The sequence below is a fragment of the Patagioenas fasciata genome, chromosome 3, assembly GCF_037038585.1.
Source record: "Patagioenas fasciata isolate bPatFas1 chromosome 3, bPatFas1.hap1, whole genome shotgun sequence".
NCBI classification, from domain to species: domain Eukaryota; kingdom Metazoa; phylum Chordata; class Aves; order Columbiformes; family Columbidae; genus Patagioenas; species Patagioenas fasciata.
In genome coordinates this window covers 11,476,665-11,499,366 of record NC_092522.1, presented here as the reverse complement: position 1 = coordinate 11,499,366, position 22,702 = coordinate 11,476,665, and the positions used below count along the sequence as shown (strand labels likewise).

The 22,702-nt window shown below is 42.3% G+C and overlaps 1 protein-coding gene across 11 annotated transcripts in view; it reads right to left on the bottom strand.

Moving 5' to 3' along the window:
* The window catches only part of TTBK1 (tau tubulin kinase 1), a 130,182-nt gene that overhangs the window by 51,471 nt on the left and 56,009 nt on the right, over positions 1–22,702 (bottom strand). For 8 of the 11 annotated variants that reach the window (XR_011738128.1, XR_011738129.1, XM_065833528.2 and 5 more), the window contains exons 4-6: positions 19,521–19,594; positions 16,045–16,185; positions 15,004–15,108 (exon numbers count right to left, since the gene is read on the bottom strand). Coding sequence is in view for 8 of the 11 variants with exons in the window: in XM_065833528.2 (XP_065689600.1) it covers positions 15,004–15,108; positions 16,045–16,185; positions 19,521–19,594 (320 nt within the window). In the remaining 3 variants the exon portion in view is untranslated. Of the gene's footprint in view, positions 1–2,021; positions 2,103–14,617; positions 14,699–15,003; positions 15,109–16,044; positions 16,186–19,520; positions 19,595–22,702 lie in introns of those variants that run through there. The other 3 variants (XM_065833530.2, XM_071805793.1, XM_065833531.2) reach the window with 3 other exon arrangements.

Below are 22,702 nucleotides of genomic sequence, written 5' to 3'. Positions count from 1 at the left end.
CTGCAGCTGAACCCAAAGGGCTCTCTCTCCAGTCCCCTCTCATGTGGTACCTCAGTGAAGGGAGATCACGGCAGTTGATCAAGACTTCGCAATTGTTTTGACAGCACATTTATATCTTTGAACAAAACAGGCAGATGCTAACTGCGTTAATAGCATATTTTTTTCTCATAAAGGTTTCCCCTCTTTTTTACCATATTTGACTTCCCTGCCAGTCACAATGTATTTAGCCATGCCTTTTGACTGTGTCACTGATCATTACACTCAAATCTTTCCGTGGCTGTGGAGATAGCGTGTTTTTCATCCAAGCAAACAGCTCCTGCCTGGGCATTTATCACAGCACATGCTGTATATCCAGCTGTTACTGACTTTTCTTCTGAATTCAACAATACTAATTTTCCAAATGATTTATTTACAGACTTCATTTCTTTCAGTTAATAAATTTCATCCCACCACTGCACTGCCCAGGAGTGGAAAAAAAGCCTGGATAAAGCATCCTTGCTGTCCAGACCAGTCATATTTGACACAGAACTGAAATTGTAAGAGTTAGGAGCTTCAGACTATGGAACCACATATAATCCAGTTGATTTGAATCCCAAAAAGTGATTAGAAGGTAATAAGCTAGCAAGCTGAAATACAATTTTAAACCATGCATGATCTATTTTTTAATTTTTCCACATCAGTATTACTATCAAAAATGTTACTCAGGATAAAGTATATCTCTTCCTGCATTCAGATTGTGTCTACCATAAAGCTGAAGTAATTTATTACACAGACCTGTCAGGGAGATGACAGAGACATAAGTATATTGCATTGTGTTAGAAGCTTGGTTTAAAATTATTTTTAGATTGGGATAATGTGTTAGAATGTGTTAGCAAAAATTATACTCTGTGTTTCTTTAAAATATATCAGCAATGTACACTACCTCACAAACCTAAGAATTAGGTAACAGAATCCTGTACAAAGTGGATACAATGTTCCAAACTGTGTTGTTTTGCACTGATCAGCTTTTCATCATTCTCCAGTTCAAACACCCGTGATCATTTGTATTTTAAGAGCAAATGGTGTGTCTTTCCTGTATATGCTTCCTTTTATTTCAGAAGTGCTTGTATTTCCTCATTAATCTGAATCCCTGCTCCTTACACAACATTCATACTTAGAGATTAAAATTTTTCCTCTTGCCTCACTGGTCCATAGATTGATAATATGAATGTCCTGGTTTCCAGCTTCCTTCCTAGAAACTAATATTTGGATGTGAGTACTTTCCTCCTGCTGTTTTTTATGCCTATGGTACGCTCATGGAACATGACTGTTGGTTCCTGTCCCAACTTTTTGGAAGTCTATGCAAACACCTCATGAGATCCACCACCTTTGCCCCTGGCAGGCCTGCTATCATATAGGTCATCAACCCACCTCTCTTGGAAACAGGAAAAAGAGTTCCAGCAGAAAACGAAAAGAAAGCGCAGATCGAAGAAAAAGTGGTGGTGAGGGGAGGGAAGAAATGCCACAGATTTTAGGAAGCACTTGGAGATATATCTTGTATTGAAACGACTTGCTGGAAAAATTGTGATAAGAAGGAAAAGTGAAAGGAAGCTTTAACTAAACTAAAAGGAAGTATCTCTGGGACTCCTAGGAATCTCCTGCTTGTACCAGTAAGGCTCATGAGGGAGATGCAAGGATATGCATCTCGACCTGTTCTGTGGAGACAAATTCTGCACCTCTTATATGTGTTTTGACTTGCTAATTTAAACAGTAGCACTTTGTAGTATCATTAATGACAGCAGCATATTTTATCCCAATGTGGAGTCAGAAATGGACAGAGGAAGCTGGAGCCAAAAATGTAAGACATGAGAACTCCCCTCCTCTTGCCTCTGAAACCACAAAACTGACAAAATCACAGACTCTGGCACCACTCAAATGTCTGTCAACCCTCAGGCAGAATCCCAGGTGTAATTCAGACTTCCATATATAAAAAAAGCACAAAACAAAATGATAACCCAGAAGCATGGTGATGGCTCACTCACAACTCATAGCAGGGATGGTTACGAGCAGCAGATGGGAAGCCAACGCATCAAACACAGCCTCAAAAGAAGAGCCCAAAAGAACTGTAAAACAGAGAGAAACCCAAAGAAAAACATGATAAAAACAAAACCAAACCAAAACAAAAAAAAAAGAGAAAAAAAAAAGCACATTAATTAAAAACCAATTCAATATCATAACCCTACAGAAACACGGGTCTCGTTTAGCTGTTGCCACCTCAGCATCCTTCTCAGGGCTGTTGGCCTATGCTGAATTAACTTCATTTAGACACAAAAGTCTGAGTGAGCCTGTGTGGTTTGTGAGTGCTCTGTAAAGTGGTGAGAGGGGTCCCTCTAGAGACTAACTTCCCCCTGCTTACATATCACACTTCATAGTATAAAAAACAAAGTTGAGAGCACAGAGGCATACAAATTAACTACAGGTCAGTAGTATGGTTCTACCACAATTTTCCTTCCTAAAATGATCTGACACACCTCCCTTCTTCCCCCATTCAAACTGAGCTAATAACTAGCAAGAAGATTCGCTCTTTCTCATCTTTTGCCCTTTTCACCCAGACCAAGTTCTAAGATTAGCACTTAAGTTTCTAAAAATGCACAGAGATGTCCCCTTCCCCATTTGAAGTGTCAGGAGTTTCCACCCAAGATATGTGGCTTTTTTTGCAACCACCTCCTTACTTTCTCACCAGCAATCTCTGCATCCTGTAATATCAAATTTGTTATGGGAGGTCTTGGGATTTGGACGGATCTTTTCATGGGAGGGGTTGAAAAAAAAATCAGAGACTTGTTTCTCAGAAGAATACACTCTGCATCTGAAAGAACTTATTAATTTCAGCTGAACTAACAGATACCCTCAGGCCATCTCTTCTCAGGCAAATCTCCAAGCCATCCATGACTGAGAAACACATGGCTTGAACTATTGCTCACTTCAAACCCACTTGGATGGGAATACTCGTGCTGATACAAAAGAATGTAACACATCAGCCTAAGCATATTAAAAACTACGAAGTTATACAATACTACAAATCCTGGGAAGATCCCATGGAGAAAAAGTATTGTGGGGTGTTGGAGGGTGCAGAACATAAGGTTAAAAAACAAGAACAGTGGGCTTAGAAGAGGCAATGGGATTGCTTAAGGTATAAGGGAAGAAAAAAAGTACATTCTGTATATCAGTAGTCTAGACAAAGGTCAGATTGGTCCAAGACAACACTGCCCTGAAGCAACTTGTATTTCCCAATTTTCTCTTCCAATGAGGCAAAAATCTGATGCAAATGTTCTGCAGGAAGACCATTCATAAGGAAGAGAACACCAGTTCTTTGTTTTACCTTCATTTTTCAAATGTTTCTAACCAGATTTTATATTTACTCATTTTCCTGCTCCTGGGCTAGTTTGCCTGCATGCAACAACAAACTGAAGCAACTGCGAAATTCTCAGAGGAGAGGGCTTAAAAAGTTTAGCACCTTAAAGCAAGCTCATTTAATAGTAGATGGGAGAGATGGTCTACACCCACAATTGCTGCTAGCATCGTACTATGACCTGTAACACAAAGAGAAAGGCTCTTTGCAAGAACAAGGCCAACAGATATGTAGCTCACCTCAGATCAGTCTAAAGTTTTCTCTCAAGTGTGTCATGAAAACTCTGAAAAGCGACACCCATTTCATCAAGGGTCACAACTATGATCTCTGATTTGTCCTGCATTCTTTTCCCAATGACTTCTAGTGTTTGAGCACCTTCTTAAAAGGTGTCGAGTATTAAACCCGTGTTTTCACAAAGCTATTCTTGGTCAACAGCTGGCTGAACATGAGCCACCAATGTGGCCAGGTGGCCCGAAAGGCCAACAGTATCCTGGTGTGCATCAAGAATAGTGTAGCCAGCAGGACCAGGGCAGTGATCATCCCCTGTACTCAGCACTGGTGAAGCTGCACATCAAATACTGCATTCAGTTTTGGGCCCCTCACTACAAGAAGGACATTGAGGTACTGGAGAGAGTGCAGAGAAGGGCAACAAAACTGGTGAAGGGTCTGGAGTACAAATCTTACAAAAAGCAGCTGAGGGAACTGGTGCTGTTCAGCCTGGAGAAAAGGAGGCTGAGGGGAGACCTTATCGCTCTACCTGAAAGGAGGTTGTATCATGGAGGGTGTTGGTCTCTTCTCCCAAGTAGCAAGTGACAGGATGAGAGGAAATGGCCTCAAGTTGCACCAGGGGAGGATTAGATTGAATATTAAGAAAAATTTATTCATGGAAAGGGCTTTTAAGCAATGGAACTGGCTGCCCAAGGAAGTGGATGAGTCATCATCCCTGGAGGTGTTGAAAAGATGTATAGGTGATGTTCTTAGGGACATGGTTTAGCGTCAGAGTTAGATTAATGGTAGGACTCGATGATCTTGAGGGTTTCTTCCAACCAAAATGATTCTATGATTCTATTCCACAACACCAAGGTCTCACCAGTGATACCTGTCAGCTCAGAGGCCACTGTCATGTATGTGAAATTAGAGCTGCCCTCCCCCAGCCACATACCATGAGTATCGCCTTTTACCTACACAAAATTTTACCTGCTAGTTTATATGCCCTTCCTATTTTCTATAGCTGTCCTTACCTTTTCCACAGCACACTCTGTCCCATGGGTGCTATTTAGATCAGTCTCTGACCTGCACCTACATCACAGTATCACAGTATGTTTGGGATTGGAAGGGACCTCAAAAGATCATCTAGTCCAATCCCCCTGCTGGAGCAGGAACGCCTAGGTGAGGTCGCACAGGAATGTGTCCAGGCGGGCTTTGAATGTCTCCAGAGTAGGAGACTCCACAACCTCCCTGGGTAGCCTGTTCCAGTGCTCTGTCACCCTCACTGAGAAGAAGTTCTTTCTCAAATTTAAGTGGAACCTCTTGTGTTCCAGCTTGATCCCATTGCCCCTTGTCCTATCATTGTTTGCCACTGAGAAGAGCCTGCCTCCATCCTCGTGGCACTCACCCTTTATATATTTATAAACATTAATAAGGTCACCCCTCAGTCTCCTCCAAACTAAAGAGCCCCAGCTCCCTCAGCCTTTCTTCATAAGGGAGATGCTCCACTCCCTTAATCATCTTTGTTGCCCTACGCTGGACCCTCTCCAGTAGTTCCCCGTCCTTCTTGAACTGAGGGGACCAGAACTGGACACAATATTCCAGATGGGGTCTCACCAGGGCGGAGTAGAGGGGAAGGAGGACCTCTCTCGATCTACTGACCACCCCCCTTGGAATACACCCAAGGATGCCATTGGCCTTCCTGGCCACCAGGGAACAGTGCTGGCTCATGGTCATCCTGTTGTCCACCAGGACCCCCAGGTCCCTTTCCCCTACACTGCTCTCTAATAGGTCATTCCCCAACCTATACTGGAACCTGGGATTGTTCCTGCCCAGATGCAGGACTCTACACTTTCCCTTGTTAAATTCCATCAGGTTATCCCCCGCCCAACTCCCCAGCCTGTCCAGGTCCCGCTGGATGGCAGCACAGCCTTCTGGCGTGTCAGCCACTCCTCCCAGCTTGGTGTCATCAGCAAACTTGCTGATGGTACACTCAATTCCCTCGTCTAAATCATTAATGAATATATTGAATAATATTGGCCCCAGCACTGACCCCTGAGGCACTCCACTAGATACTGGCCTCCAACTGGACTCCGCACCATTGACCACCACTCTCTGGCTTCTCTCTTTAAGCCAGTTTGCAACCCACCTCACTACTCTATTGTCTAGACCACACCTCCTCAGTTTAGCTGTGAGGATGCTGTGAGGGACTGTGTCAAAGGCTTTACTGAAGTCAAGGTAGACCACAACCACCGCTCTGCCATCATCCATCCACCTTGTTACATTCTCATAAAAGGCTATGAGGTTGGTCAAGCATGACTTACCCTTGGTAAAGCCATGCTGACTGCCCCTAATGACCCTCTTATCCCTGATGTGCCTTGAGATGGCACCAAGGATAAGCTGTTCCATTACTTTCCCAGGGACAGAGGTGAGGCTGACCGGTCTATAATTACCCGGGTCCTCCTTCTTGCCCTTTTTAAAGACTGGAGTGACGTTTGCTTTCCTCCAGTCCTCGGGCACCTCTCCCGTTTCCCAAGACTTGGCAAAAATGATGGATAGCGGTCTAGCAATGACTTCAGCCAGCTCCCTCAGCACCCGCGGATGCATCCCATCTGGACCCATGGATTTATGGACATCCAGACTATTTAATTGTTCCCTAACCCAGTCCTCATCGACTAAAGCAAACTCCTCCATTAACCTGGCTTCATCCAGGGTCTCAGGGGTACAGGGTTCCCCAGGACAGCCTCCAGCGGAGTAGACAGAGACAAAGAAGGCATTCAGCAATTCTGCCTTCTCTGTGTCTTCTGCCACCAGGGCACCCACCTCATTCATCAGTGGGCCTACATTGCCTCTGGTATTAGTTTTATCTGCTATGTATTTGAAAAAGTTCTTCTTGCTGTCCTTGACCCCTCTCGCCAGCTGTAATTCTAAGGAGGCCTTGGCTACCCTAGCTGCCCTCCTGCATCCTCTAACAGCAGCCTTATATTCCTCCCAAGTGGCCAGTCCCTGTTTCCATGACCTGTAAACTCGCCTCTTCTGCTTGAGCATACCCAACAGATCCCTATTCAACCACGCAGGCCTTCTGGCTCCCTTCCTCGACTTCCTACGTGTGGGGATGCTCTGATCCTGAGCATGGAAGAAGCAATCTCTGAATGCAATCCAGCTCTCTTGGGCCCCTTTTCCTTCAAGCAGTCTTGCCCATGGGATTTCCCCCAGCAATTGCTTGAAAAGGCCGAAATTAGCCCTGCCAAAGTCCAGGGTTGCAATTCTACTTGCTATTCTGTTCCTGCCACACGAGATGCTGAACTCCACCATCTCGTGGTCACTGCAACCCAGGCAGCCCTCAACCTTTACTGCTTCGACCAGACCCTCTTTGTTAGTGAGGATGAGATCCAGCAGTGCACCTCTCCTGGTCGGCTCCTCCACCATCTGCATGAGGAAGTTATCATCAATGCACTGGAGGAACCTCCTGGACTGTGGCTGGCTGGCTGAATGGTCCTTCCAGCAAACATCAGGGAAGTTAAAATCACCCACAACAACCAGGGCCTGTGACTGTGAGGCCACTGTCAGCTGCGCATAGAAGGCCTCATCAACTTCCTCAGTCTGATCTGGTGGCCTGTAATAGACACCTACAACAGTATCACCCCTGCCATGTTGTATTACTCTTCCCAGTGACTACTTGTGGCAGCAAGTGATGCTTCATGAATAAATATATCCCTTTATTGGTCTAAATTTATCACCTTTTTCACTGAGTATCTTGTTCCTGTGTAACCAGGAAGAACAAGAGGCTCTCTCATTCACTTCTCAAGACTTTATAGTATTTTGCAGAATTTTATAAAATTCCTTCCATTCATCTTCTTGCTCACGTTTTCATCACAATCTTTTCGATCCCTCTTCATGTGAGTTTGTCATCACTGTTTTCTGAGTACTGTTTACACCTGTAATACCTTCTTTGAAACTGGATGGGTGGTATCTTACGCATCATCAACTATTATCTCATCTAGATTTCACAGAATCACAGAATGTTAGGGATTGGAAGGGACCTCAAAAGTTCATCCAGTCCAATCCCCCTGCCAGAGCAGGAACACTCCAGATGAGGTTACACAGGAAGGCGTCCAGGCAGGTTTTGAATGTCTCCAGAGTAGGAGACTCCACAGCCTCCCTGGGCAGCCTGTTCTAGTGTTCTGTCACCCTCACTGAGAAGAAGTTTCTTCTCAAATTTAAGTGGAACCTTTTGTGTTCCAGTTTGTACCCATTACCCCTTGTCCTATCATTTGTATAAAGGCATTAAAAAAGGGTTTGTAGCAGTCATCATCCTATTCCATATGGGCCATAAAAATTACATCACCAGCTCAATGCATTCCATCTGGTAACCTGCCTCCAGTACTGAAGAAGGTGCTTCTAGATATCCTGCCGTAGGGTACATGCAGTTGGGCAGATGCAGTTCCCACGCATTCTGTTTAATCTGGCATGTGCAAGTGCTCATTTTTAAAAGCTAATAGTGTTGGTTCAGACCCCACGCACTAGAATAAACACTTGAAACTCTCTTAAAGAATAAAATCAGTAGAAATGTGGCTAGCTGGAATGTAATTAGGAAATGTCTACACAGCTTTTCTAAGGGAAAGTAGCATATCACCAACAGTGTTCTCTGCAGCATTTGTGCATAAAGACAAGGGCAACCTGGACAATACAATACACCTGAATTTTCAAAAACATCAGCCCATGAGAAAGCCTAAACTTCAAATTACACTGCAAAAGACAATGTATCTCTCTCATTTGAGTGGTGGTAATTACAGTTGTCCTCTGAAGAGGCAACAAACATTTAAAGACCTGCACACATCAAGAGCTTTATGATAAAACCTGGTCAAAAGTTGTGTTTTCAGTTTCCTCTCTCCTGTTAAACTATTTGTCATGTCATGAGACAAGAAAGTTTTGAGATCAGCCTAATTCAGAACCTGATTTCCTTTAGATCAAAGTTTAACTGTGAGACTCTCAATGTTTAACAAAAACTTTGGCATGAAAAGCATGAAAACGTCGATTTATTTTTCTCCTCTATTTATGGTATTTATAAGCAGCACAGTAAACAGACAACTAACAGAGCTGTAGCAGCTGTGACAGCAGTTAGGAAAACAAAGGTCTGAAGGGGCCCAGAAATTTTGCCTAGGACAGCGTGGGCCTGACTGAGGCTGCAAGGATGGTGGTGATGGGTCACCAGGCCTGGTTCCCAGCAGGGGCTGATGCAACTGTCTTTAGCACAGAGGAGGCCCCAACCCAGAAAAGCTCCAAAGGAAGGATGTGGCCATGCATATGGGGCTTCAGAAACCACCTTGTGCCTCTGCGGTGGCTTCATTTTTAAGAGAAGTACTCTGGTTGAGGTGGGGAGTTGGCAAGTGAAGGAGCTGTGGTGAGGTGAGAAAGGAAGTGAGCAGACTGTGTAGAGGTTGTTTCAAAAAGATGGACACAATTTGAAACCACTGTATCTCTGCAACCACAAACCACCCATGAATGACACACTGCCTCAACCTTGAATGGGTCGCATGAGACCACAAGATTTGGCACTACACTCTTGGTCCCCAAGATTCACAGACTTTATACCCTGCGACTTTTTCTTGTGAGGATACATCAAAGACCACTTTGAAATTGGGTCCATCTTTTTGAAACACCCTGTAGTAACAGGGACAGTGAACAAGAGGTCAACAGAATCTTCACAAAGCCTTTGAAAGTGAAGATCATGAACCCTGCAATGCAAGTGAAAAGGGATAACTAGCAGTTATCCTAAAAGGAGCAACAGAGGAGGGAAGCCAGCAGCAGAAGGGAGGTTCCTGGCTCCACAAGCAGGTCTGCAGTTGCAGAATAAATCCAGTAACCTGGAAACTGGTGAGGAGGAACAAGACCTGCCAGGGAAGCCAGCTGAGTCTGAACCAAATGTCCATATCAAGAAGCAAAGGTGAGTGATGGTCATTTAAGACTCATTCCTGCAGGAAATGGAAGCCCCATCTATTGGCCATACTTGATGTCTCAAGAGCTTTGTGGCTTGTTGGGGGCCTGGATATGAAATGATAAGGACAGATTGCCAAGGTTTGTGTGGCCCTCTGATTACCAACCCTGCATGGGAGCACCAAAAGCACCCACTTTTTAAGAGGTGACCTTGAGTATCATAAGAATTACCACAGATCTGGGGACATGGGGGCCCAGATGCTACTCTCCTAAATCCTGCCAGTGATTGGGAAAGCCTTAGGTGGATGCATCCTGCAAGTCAACACTTAGCTATCAAAGACCTTTGGCTTCTATGACCATGGGTCCCTCTTTGAGGAAAAAGGACTGTTGATAAAAGAAGGGACCCATCTGACAGAGTGGCAAAAGCAACTTCGTGAAGGCTTTGCATCTAGGTTTGCTAACCTAGTGAGCAGGGCTTAAAGTAGGCACAATGAGAGAAGATCACCATAACTTGAAGAGAAATGGAAGAACAGAAGCCACAAGGAGGTGCCCCAGGAGAGGATGACAGAAGCTCTCAGCCTCCCCTGGGAAAGCAGCACAACTGGTGGCCCACCTCAAGTGCCTGTCCACAAACACCTACACACAGAAAACAAATGGGAGTTGTTAGTAGTACATGTACCACTGCAAAACTATGATCTCGCTGGGATTATACAGATTTGGTGGGACAGCTTGAGTGCTGCAGAGAAGGGAAAGTAGGACTGGGAAAGCAAGGAGGTGTGTTTGGACAGGAGTGGCTTGAATGTATAAAGCTCTCTTTGGAGCAAGTGTTGAGACAGTCACTACTGATGATCAGTGATCAGGACCACCTAACACAGGTAGCATAATGGTAAGCATTTGCTACTGACTACTTGATCAAAAAGAAAAAGTAGATTAAGCCTTCTTTAGACAACTGGAGGAAGCCTTGCAATTGCAAGCAACAGTACTCATAGGGGGCTTGAATAACTCTTGTATCTGCCTGGAGAGGCAATATGGCAGGGTGAAGCTAGCCAGGAGTTTTCTGATGAGCACTGAGCAGAACCAGCAAAAAAAACAGAAATGAAGGTTCAGAGTCACAAAAGTGGACAACACTGAACAGGAGCACAGTTTCTTCTCTCCAGCACTAGATCCTTCACCCAAAGTTTGGAAGTCTCAGATTCCTGCATTCTCACCTGACAGCAGAGTACCACAAACATTGTGTATTTAAGCCACAGGCAGAATGGCAGCAGGCATATTGCAATCTCTCTCATAGAAGCTTCACAGCTTTGCACAAAATTAAGACATATTCCCTAGAAAAGGAACCTCAGGAGTCTCACAGCCCTGAAGATTGCCCTGTTTACTCTGACTAAGTAATTTTTGCACTCTCTGTTTCAGTAGATACCAAGTATTGAGCACCAAAAGATGTTGCTAAGGGTAATGGACCAGGAATACTTTGTGAATTATAACTGACAGTACTCCCTTGAGAAATGGGAAATCTCAGGTCAAACATACCCTGCTGAATACAGATCACAGATCTTAACCAGTATTTGCCACCTTGCAAACAGGTTAGAGTGGGGCTTGGAGGGGCAGGGAGAAGCAGTAAAGAAATCTGCATCTCCTCTAGGAGTTTTGTCAGACTGCCTGTATTTTCCTTCATTTCCCTGTTCTCGCAAGTGTTTGAAAACAAAACCCTCTGGAAACATTCATTTTTTGTTTTGCACTGGCAGTCTGTCCTGTTTATCATAATAGCCAGAGTCTCTCCTGTTAGCCAGGATGTTGACTCTGATTCAAATGACAGAAATGCTGATGGTAGCCAAAGTAATAAACTTCAGACAGGCCCTAAGCAGTTATTCACACACAATGGACACCAAATGTCTACCTGACTGATGCACATCTGCTCTACCTGTTCAAAGAAGTAACTATCAAAGACTGACTCCTACAACCTGAGAGAAATAGCAAGTAGTGACACTGTTGAGAACAGCTGAGTTCCCCTTATTACTAACAGAGGGTAAAATTGTTGCTGATGCTTCCTTACACACTTTATAGCTCCAACCATCTTCTGTCTTTATAGTGCAATCTGAGTTCCTACAGACTGTTATTCAGGAGATTTTGCAACAACTGGCAAGGGCAAAGTGGTAGAGGGGTGAGACTGTTCCCATGAAAGCGAATCTGTGCAACAACTTTTCTCCAAAGAGTAGCATTTGTACTAGTATCAGTATCCCACATAAGGTACATCAGCTTTCTTTTCCTGGAAGCAGAGAACAAATTCAGATTCAGAATTCATTTGGATTTAGTTAAGCCAAGTGGCCCATAACTTTACAAATGCTGAGCAGTCAAGCTGAACTGTCAAGTAGCTATTCTCTGTAAATACATACAAACAAAAAACACAGTACTCATCAGAAGCTTAGAAGACTAAAAGCTCCCTAGGTAAAAGCTACTGTGGTAGCCCTTGAAAAAGGGTCTGGAAAGTCAGAGTGGTGACATCTGAGGATGAAGGAACTAATGCTCCATGAAGATTATGGAGAATAGAAATGATCCCACCTCAAAGCTCTAATCAAACTCTAGAAAATCAAAATGAGACCTTTTAAGTGACAGCCTATGCTATCTGCCTACCAAGGAGGTCTTGCCTTTTCATATAAAAGAAAAAATCATACTGTGTGGGATCACACATACATAAAATCAGTGCCAACACAGTCTCTAGAGGATTTTGCTCCACAGAATCACTGGCTTTTCCCTTTTTCAAAATAGAAAAGTGATCATAAATAAGAAGGCAAAAGCTAAGTTAAAAAAGAAACACCACAAATAACCCCCCAAACAAACAAAACACAGAAAAACACCCAAAAAAAACAACCAACCAACAACAAACAAACAAAAAACTACACACACACACACACACACACAAAAAAAAACCACACCAACAACAACAAAACCACAGCATCCTAAATACCAGGGCCATTATCTGTGTTACTAGCAGGTCAGTCAGAGTTTTTCTGAAAAGGCAACAAGCAAGACTGAGGTTATAAATTTCAGAGGATGTGAAAACAGCAAATAATTTTTACAGTATTATACATAAATTATGACAATGCTTCTGCAACTGTAGGAAACTGGACAGTACCTGCTTACGCAGAAAATGTATGTTAATAAATGTATACAACTGAAAGCAAAATTCAGACATGCTTCCAGAAAAAGAGAAAGTGAGTTCCTTCCCCTGCCTATCTTGTGTATTATACCTCAGACCACATCACAAAACAGCTAGGCTCAAGATGACCATGGGAACTGTGTTCTTCATAGATGAAGGAACCAAAAGAGAATGGAGAAAGAAGAATCTGCCTTACTGGCTTGAAATAATCTTTTTGGTGAAATAAAAGATAAAGTTTTTAATTAAAAAAAAAAACAAAAACACCTCATTTCACTTGTCTTTATACCACACTTCAACCTCATCACCTTCCTAATCCTTGGTGCATGATTTGGGCAGCAATCACACCACACTTCTCCAGGCAAATGTCTCAGTCTGCTAAGTGGGACTCAACAGTGGTATCAGGTAGCAGGAACACAATATAATCCAATAGCCTGGTGACTGTAACATAATGTCAAAAGCGATTGAAGTAATTTTTGCCACAAACCTTCACTACCTGAACCATGGCATGGGAGAATAGTGTATTGGGTATATGAGACTACTCCATATGTTCCTCCCACATCCCAAACAAACCGAGACTTTTTACCATGTTCAGCAGAGCATACTCCCACCCCTCTGGGGATCCTCAGATGTATTTTCAGGAAAATATTATGCGTTATTATTCCTTCCATTACATCCATCTGTGTCAAGCAAGCAACCATCCACTAGAATGACCAGAATTAAGACTGACCTTCTCAGAGTCATGCATCCTAACAAAGACTCACCTCACCCACACCAACCCAAGCAGGACACAGCTTGTGATACACAGCTGAAGAATATTTTGTTCTGAAAAATACTAAGGCTGGACGTAGTGCTGTTTCCAAAAACAGAGCCTGGGAGTACTCTCTAAGGATGGAGCAAAGTAAAAGCAAAGTAACTTTAAATTCGTAGGAAAAAGGAACTAAAGAGAGGATCCAAAAGAAAGAACATCTGGAAAAATGAATTTCTTTCATTTTAAAGAAAGAATAGTATACAAACAATGCGACTTGAAATGCAGACTTAAAACATAATTGCTTCACTGAATTATTTAATTTTGCAATTATTTAATTTTGCAGAAATCCAAATGCCAGGTTCAATCCATAATGAGCTTGAATTCTGACTGCAGGAAAAGGAAATGAGTGGGACTGCATTTTGAAGAGGGCAATATGAAGACAGGTTATCCCCAAACTAAACAGCATTGACAAGGAAGACCAGTACACAGTGTGTGTCTTTTTAAATGTAAGATGCAGACACAACCTGTGGAGCTGCTTCCATCTACAGGTAAAAAGAAAAGGCTTGCAATGTCCAACTGAAAAGACTTATAAAAAAAGAGGAAAAAAATAGAAGAAAAATCCAGTAGCTGTGTTCATCTGCTAAAGACACAAAATCTGCTCACTGATCTTTGCTTTCTTCCCACTCTCCAATGATAATCTGCACTACAGAGACTTCGAATCTAGCTCTCACATTGTTAACATTTCTCGTGACAGCAATTATCTTGCAGATGGAAAAGATGTGCAGACCAAAATGTGTAAGCCTATGATGATAAACATATGATTGCCTAAGCCCCCTTGCTTGCTCTGGGTTCCAAAATGTCTAGAAATGCTCTGACCTAGAGCATTGAAAGCTTAACGTGTCCTTATGAGTGACCCCAGATAACACAGTGCTGGTAGAAGGACTGAATATAACATGTCATATAGTGCCTGTTATGTCTCCTGCTCTTACCTGCCCTCCAAGCAGGCCTGCTGAAATAATCCTACCAAGAAACCTGGACAGGGGGCAATATACACAAAACCAAAGCCAGGCAAGGGTGAGAACAGCATTACAGGTTGCAGTTCACAGTAAGCCCAGCATCAGAGACCAGGTCAGCTTCTAACTTGTAGCAGTTTATTCATAAAAAAATTTAAGAATGCACCAACCTGGTTCCACAGATTCCAGAGAACTGAACTAGACCAGTCCTCCAGAAGTACAGAGCTTACGTGGCCAGCATTGGGCTCAGCCTCTTTGCTCAGCCATAATGTACTCAGTAAGTATTCCAAGCCTGTGGAAAACAGGATTATCCTAAAGGCAAAAAGAAAAAAAAAGCAAAAAAAAAGCCACACACTTTCACACCTTCTCAGATGAATGCAAACCTTCCTTCTTAGTTTCCCAACTCAGTTGAAGCCACCTGTTTCTTCTCACCTTGCAGAAAATGCAGTCCAAAATAATGACCAAACATAACAACCATAACACGAACAAAAATCACAAAACCTTTCCATGCCTAAGCAGTTGCAGAAGTGAAAAAAATTACAGAAAATTTACTTACTGGCCGGACTTCACCAGTAGTGTTGGTATACTGACGGGCCAGACCAAAGTCTAACATGTAACACTTCCTGTATGTTGAAGGTAAGCGGCCCATAGCAAAATTGGACTAGACAGAGAAAGAATTCAAGAAAGAAAGCAAGAAAGAAAGCAAGCAAGCAAGCAAGCAAGAAAGAAAGAAAGAAAGAAAGAAAGAAAGAAAGAAAGAAAGAAAAAAGTCAATTTGAATTTCCATCAACTGTATTGCATTACCTAAATTAATCTGAACATTCAGACATCCAAAGCACACTGGATTTGCTTCTTAGTAAATAAAATGACACAAACAGAGCAGCTCTTTTTTAACGCTCATGTTGAAGTTATATCCTTTACCATAACGGACAGCTGCTAAAGGATTTGTGGCCAGTCACATTAGTGACTGATTTTCAGCTGAATCTGATCAGCCAAAATCAGCTGATTTTAAAAGCAGCAAATTATTTTGCTGGAAGGAAGATGGTCTCAGGGATGGTGTAGCAACAAGTGTTCAGCTGCAGGAAAAGACTGGATCTTATAGTGAGACTTGGAATAATCATGCCTCACCTAGACAGATAACAAACACTGTGTTTCTGACACTGGAAACTGTGCTGCATTTTATTTTTTGCAATTGCTCAGAAAAGAATAAGAGGATTATTTAGCTCAGTCAAATACATTAAATAGTATTTATTTGAGTGATGTGTCATAGAGCATGGCATCCTTTCTGAACCCCTTTTATAGTAATAATTGGTTGAACTCCAAATGGTTGTTCAAAATTAGATTGCTTTGCCATGTGGTCTTGGCAGGTACAAGTATGACTGACAGCTACTAACCCACCATGGAGTAGCCTCTTCTGATAAAAACTAGCTTGCTATGCACTTAAAGGAATGACAATATTATATGACTACTCTCAGTGGGAGTGTGCAAAGAGGTCTAAATGCCTCCACTGAGACCTGCTCATATTCAGGTTGTCTTTACTGACTCAAGCAGAACAGACAGACATACAACTAAAAGCAAAATTTCCAAAACAACATACAGGTTTGATGTCACGATGCAGGAATCCCACAGAGTGAATGGCTTCTATTGATTCCAGAATCTGTTTGCCTAATCGCAGCGTTGTGCTCAGCGTGAAAGTCCCTCGAGGCTGACTCCTTCTGAGATCTGCAAGATTTCGGCCCTGAAACAATCAATAAAACACTTAAATCATCACACTAAAGCATAGCATTTCACAGCTGCAAGTTCTAACACGTATCCCCAAAAAAGCAGAAATGCAAATCAGGCAGGTGTTCACCTTATGTCTGCTTTATTTCTTGTACATGATCTTCCAATACTTCATTTTAACTTTTAAGTGATGTATTTGCTGATAAGAAGGTACAAGACTGTTATCTTGGGAAGTCAGCTGACGTACTGTTTAGGAAATAGGCTTGGCATAGACAGCAGTGCCTCAGACTGTATGAGCCCAGCATCTCCTTACTGTTAAACCCAAACCATATATTAATAGAAGCAGATTTAAGAACAACCTTTGACTGCTCTCTGAGCCATCTAAAAATTAAAGCAGTACAAATATGATAAGTGGGTCATGAAGCCACTATGAAGCTCACAGAAGCAGTTTCATCAAAAACTCCCTAGCTCACAACTGTGTGACTCAAGCTCAAGTCAGTATGGTTGTCGCAACACCACAATGGAAAAAGTTGTCTATCAAGAGAATCATACCCAAAATCAGGAGAGGAGGATTTTTCCATTGACTTAGAAAATACTTACTAAAAAAACTGGTAATCTACTTACAGTTAATTAAATTTCTGGGGGGAAAAAAAGTCTGCCAGCTGTGCATGAAAATAAAGACAATTTAGAAAACAAAAAAAAGAGGACAGACTAAATACCAGAAGAATCACAGTGTTATTTGATCTCTGTCATCTCGGTTTTGTCTATACCTCTTTAGATTTGTAAAGAGAAAGGTGGTGTTAAAATGAGTATATTCTATAGCAGACTATCCCTCTAATCCACAGAATTAACGCATTTATCAACTAATCAAAAACATTAGGAGTAAGAGTCCACTTTCAGAGAACATGCATCAAGAGCAAAAGCTATAGGAACATGCTGATTATCACTATGTTATAGCATCTCTTAATTCTGCTTCTGCAAAGACATATATGCTTATAATACAAGTCCAGATGTATTCAAACAAAATTCACAACAGAAGATACATAAAACATTCCAAACATTTGATGAGAAAACAGAGATTGATCTCCAAACTAGTGGAATTCCATTCTATTCATCCACCCACTTTCAGTTCTCCATTTACAGACACTACATGGCCATCTGTAACTGGCTCTTTTAGCATATGACTCAAATTGGCTTGACCTATGTTTCACTTCAGAACTCTAGTGGCTTCTCTTTTTTAATTTCTGTGACAGTTTACTAGAGGCAGCACAGACTTGCCATTGCTATCCTGAAAGATGCAAGATATTGAATTGACAGCAGATCTTCCTTTCCACTGTAAAATGTTTCCTTGGACACCAACTCTCTTACCCAATGGTAAAAGGGAAAGGCAGATGTTTTTTCACAGCTGCACACTGAAATGTACCATAATTTTCCCCAGCTAGTTTGGGAGACTATCCAGAAACAACTCAAGGCACGTGAATATCCAGTACTGCACCCAAGGAAAGACAGAAAATTAGCATTATTTTCCAAACAAACACTATCAGGCTGGCTAAGAAACAGAGCAGATGCAGTGAGTTGCAAAGCTTAGAGTTGAAGCCTCAGTCCCAGCAACTGAAGAGAAAGAGAAAATTGCAGTACCCAACAGTCACATGATAAACTATGTTTCAGCAGACCTTGAAGCTGAATTAAAATTTTAGCCTGAAGAGTGATGATGCAAAACTAGCTAATGCTTTAAGTATCAAAGTCTTCATTTGCAAATAGTGAAATGATTTTTAGCTCTGCCTACTCTACGAGCTCAGCTATGGAGTCAAGAACATGCCAGAAAGTAAGAGATTCTGTGCAGAGAAGTTTTTTTCTAAGGAACAGTCATCCTCATCAGGCACATTAAGGACAGGACTGGGGGTTAGAAGCCCTATTGTTCCATGAGCTCCAAATTAGCTCATTCAAGAACCATATTCACACCCATACTGCAGCAATAGCCAGGGTTGGTTAGAGAACAAAAGCTTTTTTTCTATCCATAACAGCAGTCAGGATGCCAAGCATCAGGAATTTACTCGTTTTATATATCAGCCTTGCAAAATGGAAGCACACTTCAAAAGAATCAGAAGTTTATTTTAAAGAAGTACTGGGCTCTGCTGGTGGCTATTCTACTTCATTCACGTTCACTAATTAAAAATAACCTTCCAGTTTATGCAGCAGCTTACTTCTCTTTACTTAGTGTTCCAGCCTTCTCACTTTCCTTCAGCATGTTCTGTCACCCAAATTACACATAAGGAAACATGACATGTGCTGTAAGCTCTTCAGGGAAGGGTAGGCTTGTATAATCACACAGTGCTTTGCACAGTAAAGCCCTGATCATACAAGCTGCAAGAGGTATAGGACAAGTTCCCTGTCAACTCTGGTATCAGGTGCTGAAACAGGCCAGCTTTCAAGGCAACTGTGTCAAAAAGAAGCACCTTTAGTGTGAAAGTATTCTCCTCAAGCCAGGGACAATCTTCCTCTCCTTAAAGGCCTTTTTTCTGTGTTTTTAACTCAGCTATCTCTTCCCACTTGTTCCCCTCCAACTCCTTCTCCTGTGACTTTATGCTGTAAAAGAAAGGTGCTTTTGTGAAAAAGAAAGCAGTCTTCATCACAGTACCACTGTATTTGGGCTCTGAAGATCTAACTATATATGTTTTCTTGGTGAAGTTTCATGCTGAATCACGCAGTTGTTCTTGCAGGTCCTGCTGTTATTGTGGCTTATGTAGACACTCACGTAGTACTTCAGCTGGTTGACTCTGATAGGAGTAGCTGTCTGTCCAGCAGTACAGTCACCATGTACACTCTACCCAAGTATTTAACTGTATTGAATTAATATGAGCAATTTTCAAAGAGGAGAAAACACTTCCACAGCAAAAGCCAGGCTACTGCTGAGCTTGGCAGAGACAGGTGAGCCAGAGATCATGCCCTTTCATAGAGAAGACTGTGTTGCTGATGTGAAACCACTGGCTCCCACTGCACTCTGAGCTCTGATACAAGACACATATTTTGAATGCTGCAGAGCTCAGCAGGAGATATTTGAAACAGCTGCCACTGCTGCACAATACTGTGGATAGCTCCTGCAAGCATTCCAATTTGAGTGTTTTCCACAGAAAATTGACAGAAAGACATCTGAAACAGAAAAGCAGAGCTATGAAATACCTTAGAGATATCACAGCAACATCACCCCCTTCTCACTGTCTTCCATTTCACCCACTTTTGAGGTACAACAAAGTCTCTACATCAGTTCTTGGCCTTATTCTCTCACTGTAAGTCCTTCCCTGTGATGCCATCTCCACAGGACGGGCGAGAGAGCAGAAGCACAGAACTCACCTGAAGCTGCATGACCACATAATTAAATTTTTCATTCCTTCCACAGCCAATAAATCTGCAAACATGATCCTTCCCTGAAAAGAAACAGAAACATACAGAATGGAACATAACAACCCTGTGATCACGATTTTTAGAAAAATGGTTTCTAATCAAGGGTTTGTAACTGTAAGTGGCATCAAGTAGGAAGTTTTGCAGAACAGACTGACTTTGTTTATACTTCTCAGTCTCATAGCTCAGGAGAATACTGACACTCAACAAGAAAACTGCCTGTGTCATGAGTGGAAACCACAACTTGCACAGGGCACAAATGAGAGAGTGACAAAGTGCAGTTTACACTACCACCATGAGTATGGAAGACCACCACAGCCACCACCATCCTGAACTAAACCATGGGTGGTACACATGACTCCATGGTTACATAGGTTCACTGGCAGCATGCTTAAGCTCATTACACCAACTTTACTCAGTAAATGCTGACTTCTCCACACCACCAGAGCACACGCATATTAGCATTGCTTACCCTGAAACAGCTAAACTAATGCTACATCAACATGGACAAACCCTGATTTTAATAGTCAGAAACACTTGGAAAAGAAAGATGCTTATGGAAAAACTCCACTGAAACATTAAAGCCATTTCATAATAAAAGAAGGAAATTAACCTGAGCAATTTCATGTCGAGTTCTGGCATAGTGTTAGAAGTACAAACTACACCTATTCAGGCCAAACCAAAACCAACCAGCCACCCAGCAATGCTCAGTCAGTCCTCTAGGTTCATTTTCCATAGTACCTAAGTGCTGCTGCAATGTCTACATTTCATCACATGGTACCAGGCAGAATGTACCTTCAAGAAAGCCCCCAAAAAACTGCAGAGGCAGCAGAGGCTGTGGTTTCAGATCCTGGTCTCTAATGGATTTGGGATGGTGTGCTCCTTGTATTAGCAAAAGGGGAAGTATGATGCATGCATTTCTCTAATAGCAAACTACTGATAACACAGTAAATGTTGATGCACATAAGAAAGGCAAACATTTGGTTCCTGGTGGGGTTTCTAAGCAGAAAAGAGGGTGAGTGTTGGTGCATAGCTTTGCCCTATATTTCTTTGTAGCACTTGAGCAATGGTGATTTTAATTAGCTTTTAAGCCAACGTGCTTTGTTTCATACTTCCCAGTTTCAAAATTTAAAAAAAAAAAAAAAAAAGGAAGAACATGAACATATACAGTAATCAGTAATTGCACTGCCTGTAACAGCCTTAGGGCCCTGCTATTGCTCTAATTGTGTACACTGTGGGCCTGAGGCATCAAGAACTGGTGGTGACAGCAAGACAGAACAGGGACGTGGAGGGCAGCAGGAGACAAGTGGCTTTCTCACTGGAGAACCAGTGCTTTGACCACAGCAATACATACAGCAGTGGAATATGAAGGTCCGTCCCAGGGCTCGGTAAGAGCATCAAGAGCTTGCCCTCCAGGGCTTAGCAGCATCCCACAGCAGAACACCCACACTCTGTCTCTTACCACCAAGAGATAACAGAGCTGCTGGCAGCCAGAACTTAAGGGGCAGAGGCCTTGGCTACCCCTTCCTCCCTTCAGAAGAACAGGCTTAAAACCAACCAACCAACCAAACATCCAACCAACCAATCAATCCTAGTATCCACCTATATCTGGTTAGATAAGCAGGAAGACTATGTGGCTGCAGATCCTTCAGGTCTCTGGCACAGATCTAAGGACATTGTGCAGTTTCAGGACGGAGTGTACAAGACGATGCTGAAATCATCAAGGAATATCAAAAGCCACCATATTTCAGAAAAAGATATTCAGAGATCAGGAAAGTACCCTCTTCAGTACACATCAGGGCAGCCTTCACGCTCTTTCTTGATCCTTTTTTTCACATACCAAGTCCATGTTCTGTGTGTGCCCATGAGTACTGGATACCACTCGTTTATTACTATCTGCAAATTCATTGCAAATTCAGTGTTGATTTTGATACACAGGCATTTGGTTTTCTGAGAGGACACTGGATGTAGCATACATCCTGGCCTGGGCATTACCAAGACGGGACCGCCAGCAAAGCCTCAAACTGTCCTGCATGTCTTCCTGACATGGGTCTCAATATGGACGGCTCTGCTGCCAACGTGAAGGCAGCCTCAAACCCAGACTTGTAGCTACAAAGCCAGCATATCTGGATAACCTCAGAAAGAACCAGTTATGTTTCTTTAGAAGCTTGTAATACCCATGTGCTTCAGCAAAATGGCAATCTACACAGGTCTCAGACAGCATGGATGGGCCAGTGCAGGTTCATCCCAGAGCTGACTCCTTTAAGTTCATACGGAGTCACACAGACCAGCCTGGCTTACTTACAGACACACTGACAATCCCACTTTGCTTTGTTTTGCCTTTCAGAGCACTGGGAGATGGATATTGAGGCAACAGGCAAAACAATCAGTGTTTCTACAGTAAATGAGAGCTACCATGTGGTAAAAAAGGTATATTACTCCATTTTTAACTTGTTTTTATTGTTTTAAATAATTGCAAAGGACTGATTGGCAGGACACCATGTGCTTTTTATGGCTGTAAAACTACAGACAAGATTATTAAAAAACAATTCTCTGACGGGGAGAACCTGGCCAGCTAAATCAATCATTTAAGTGAAAGAGGAGTGGTAGTGCCCAACAGACTCAATTGTGACTTAAGACACATTCCTGCTCATTCGTTACTGCCTCTTCTGATTTCAAGTATATTCTTGATACTTTTTTTTTTTTTAAATCAGTTTCCTCCATAAAATTATTGTTTTCTGAATTACAAAATTTTGCATTTAAATTTTTAATTTCTTATCTTAAAGAACTGAATGCATATTTAGGCTATCAATGTGTTTCTGCTTACTACAATTTTTGAAACTGAAGAATTGACTGACAGTTTTTGATGACACACATCCCCAAACTGACTTGATTTTATACTGAATGCTCCTTTCTGGCCCAATATGGGCTCCTACCTGACCTGTTGATCTTGAGAATTTAGATTCTCCCTGGAACAGCTCTTCCGTGCACTATTCTGTAACACAAGCAACACCAAGAAAAGATGAAGAAAGGGTGTGAAGGAAGACTACCAATTCCTGAATGAAACAAAAGGAATATAAAAGACTGTAGAGAAAGCAGGCCACATTTAGAAGTCGTATATGTACAGCCAGCTG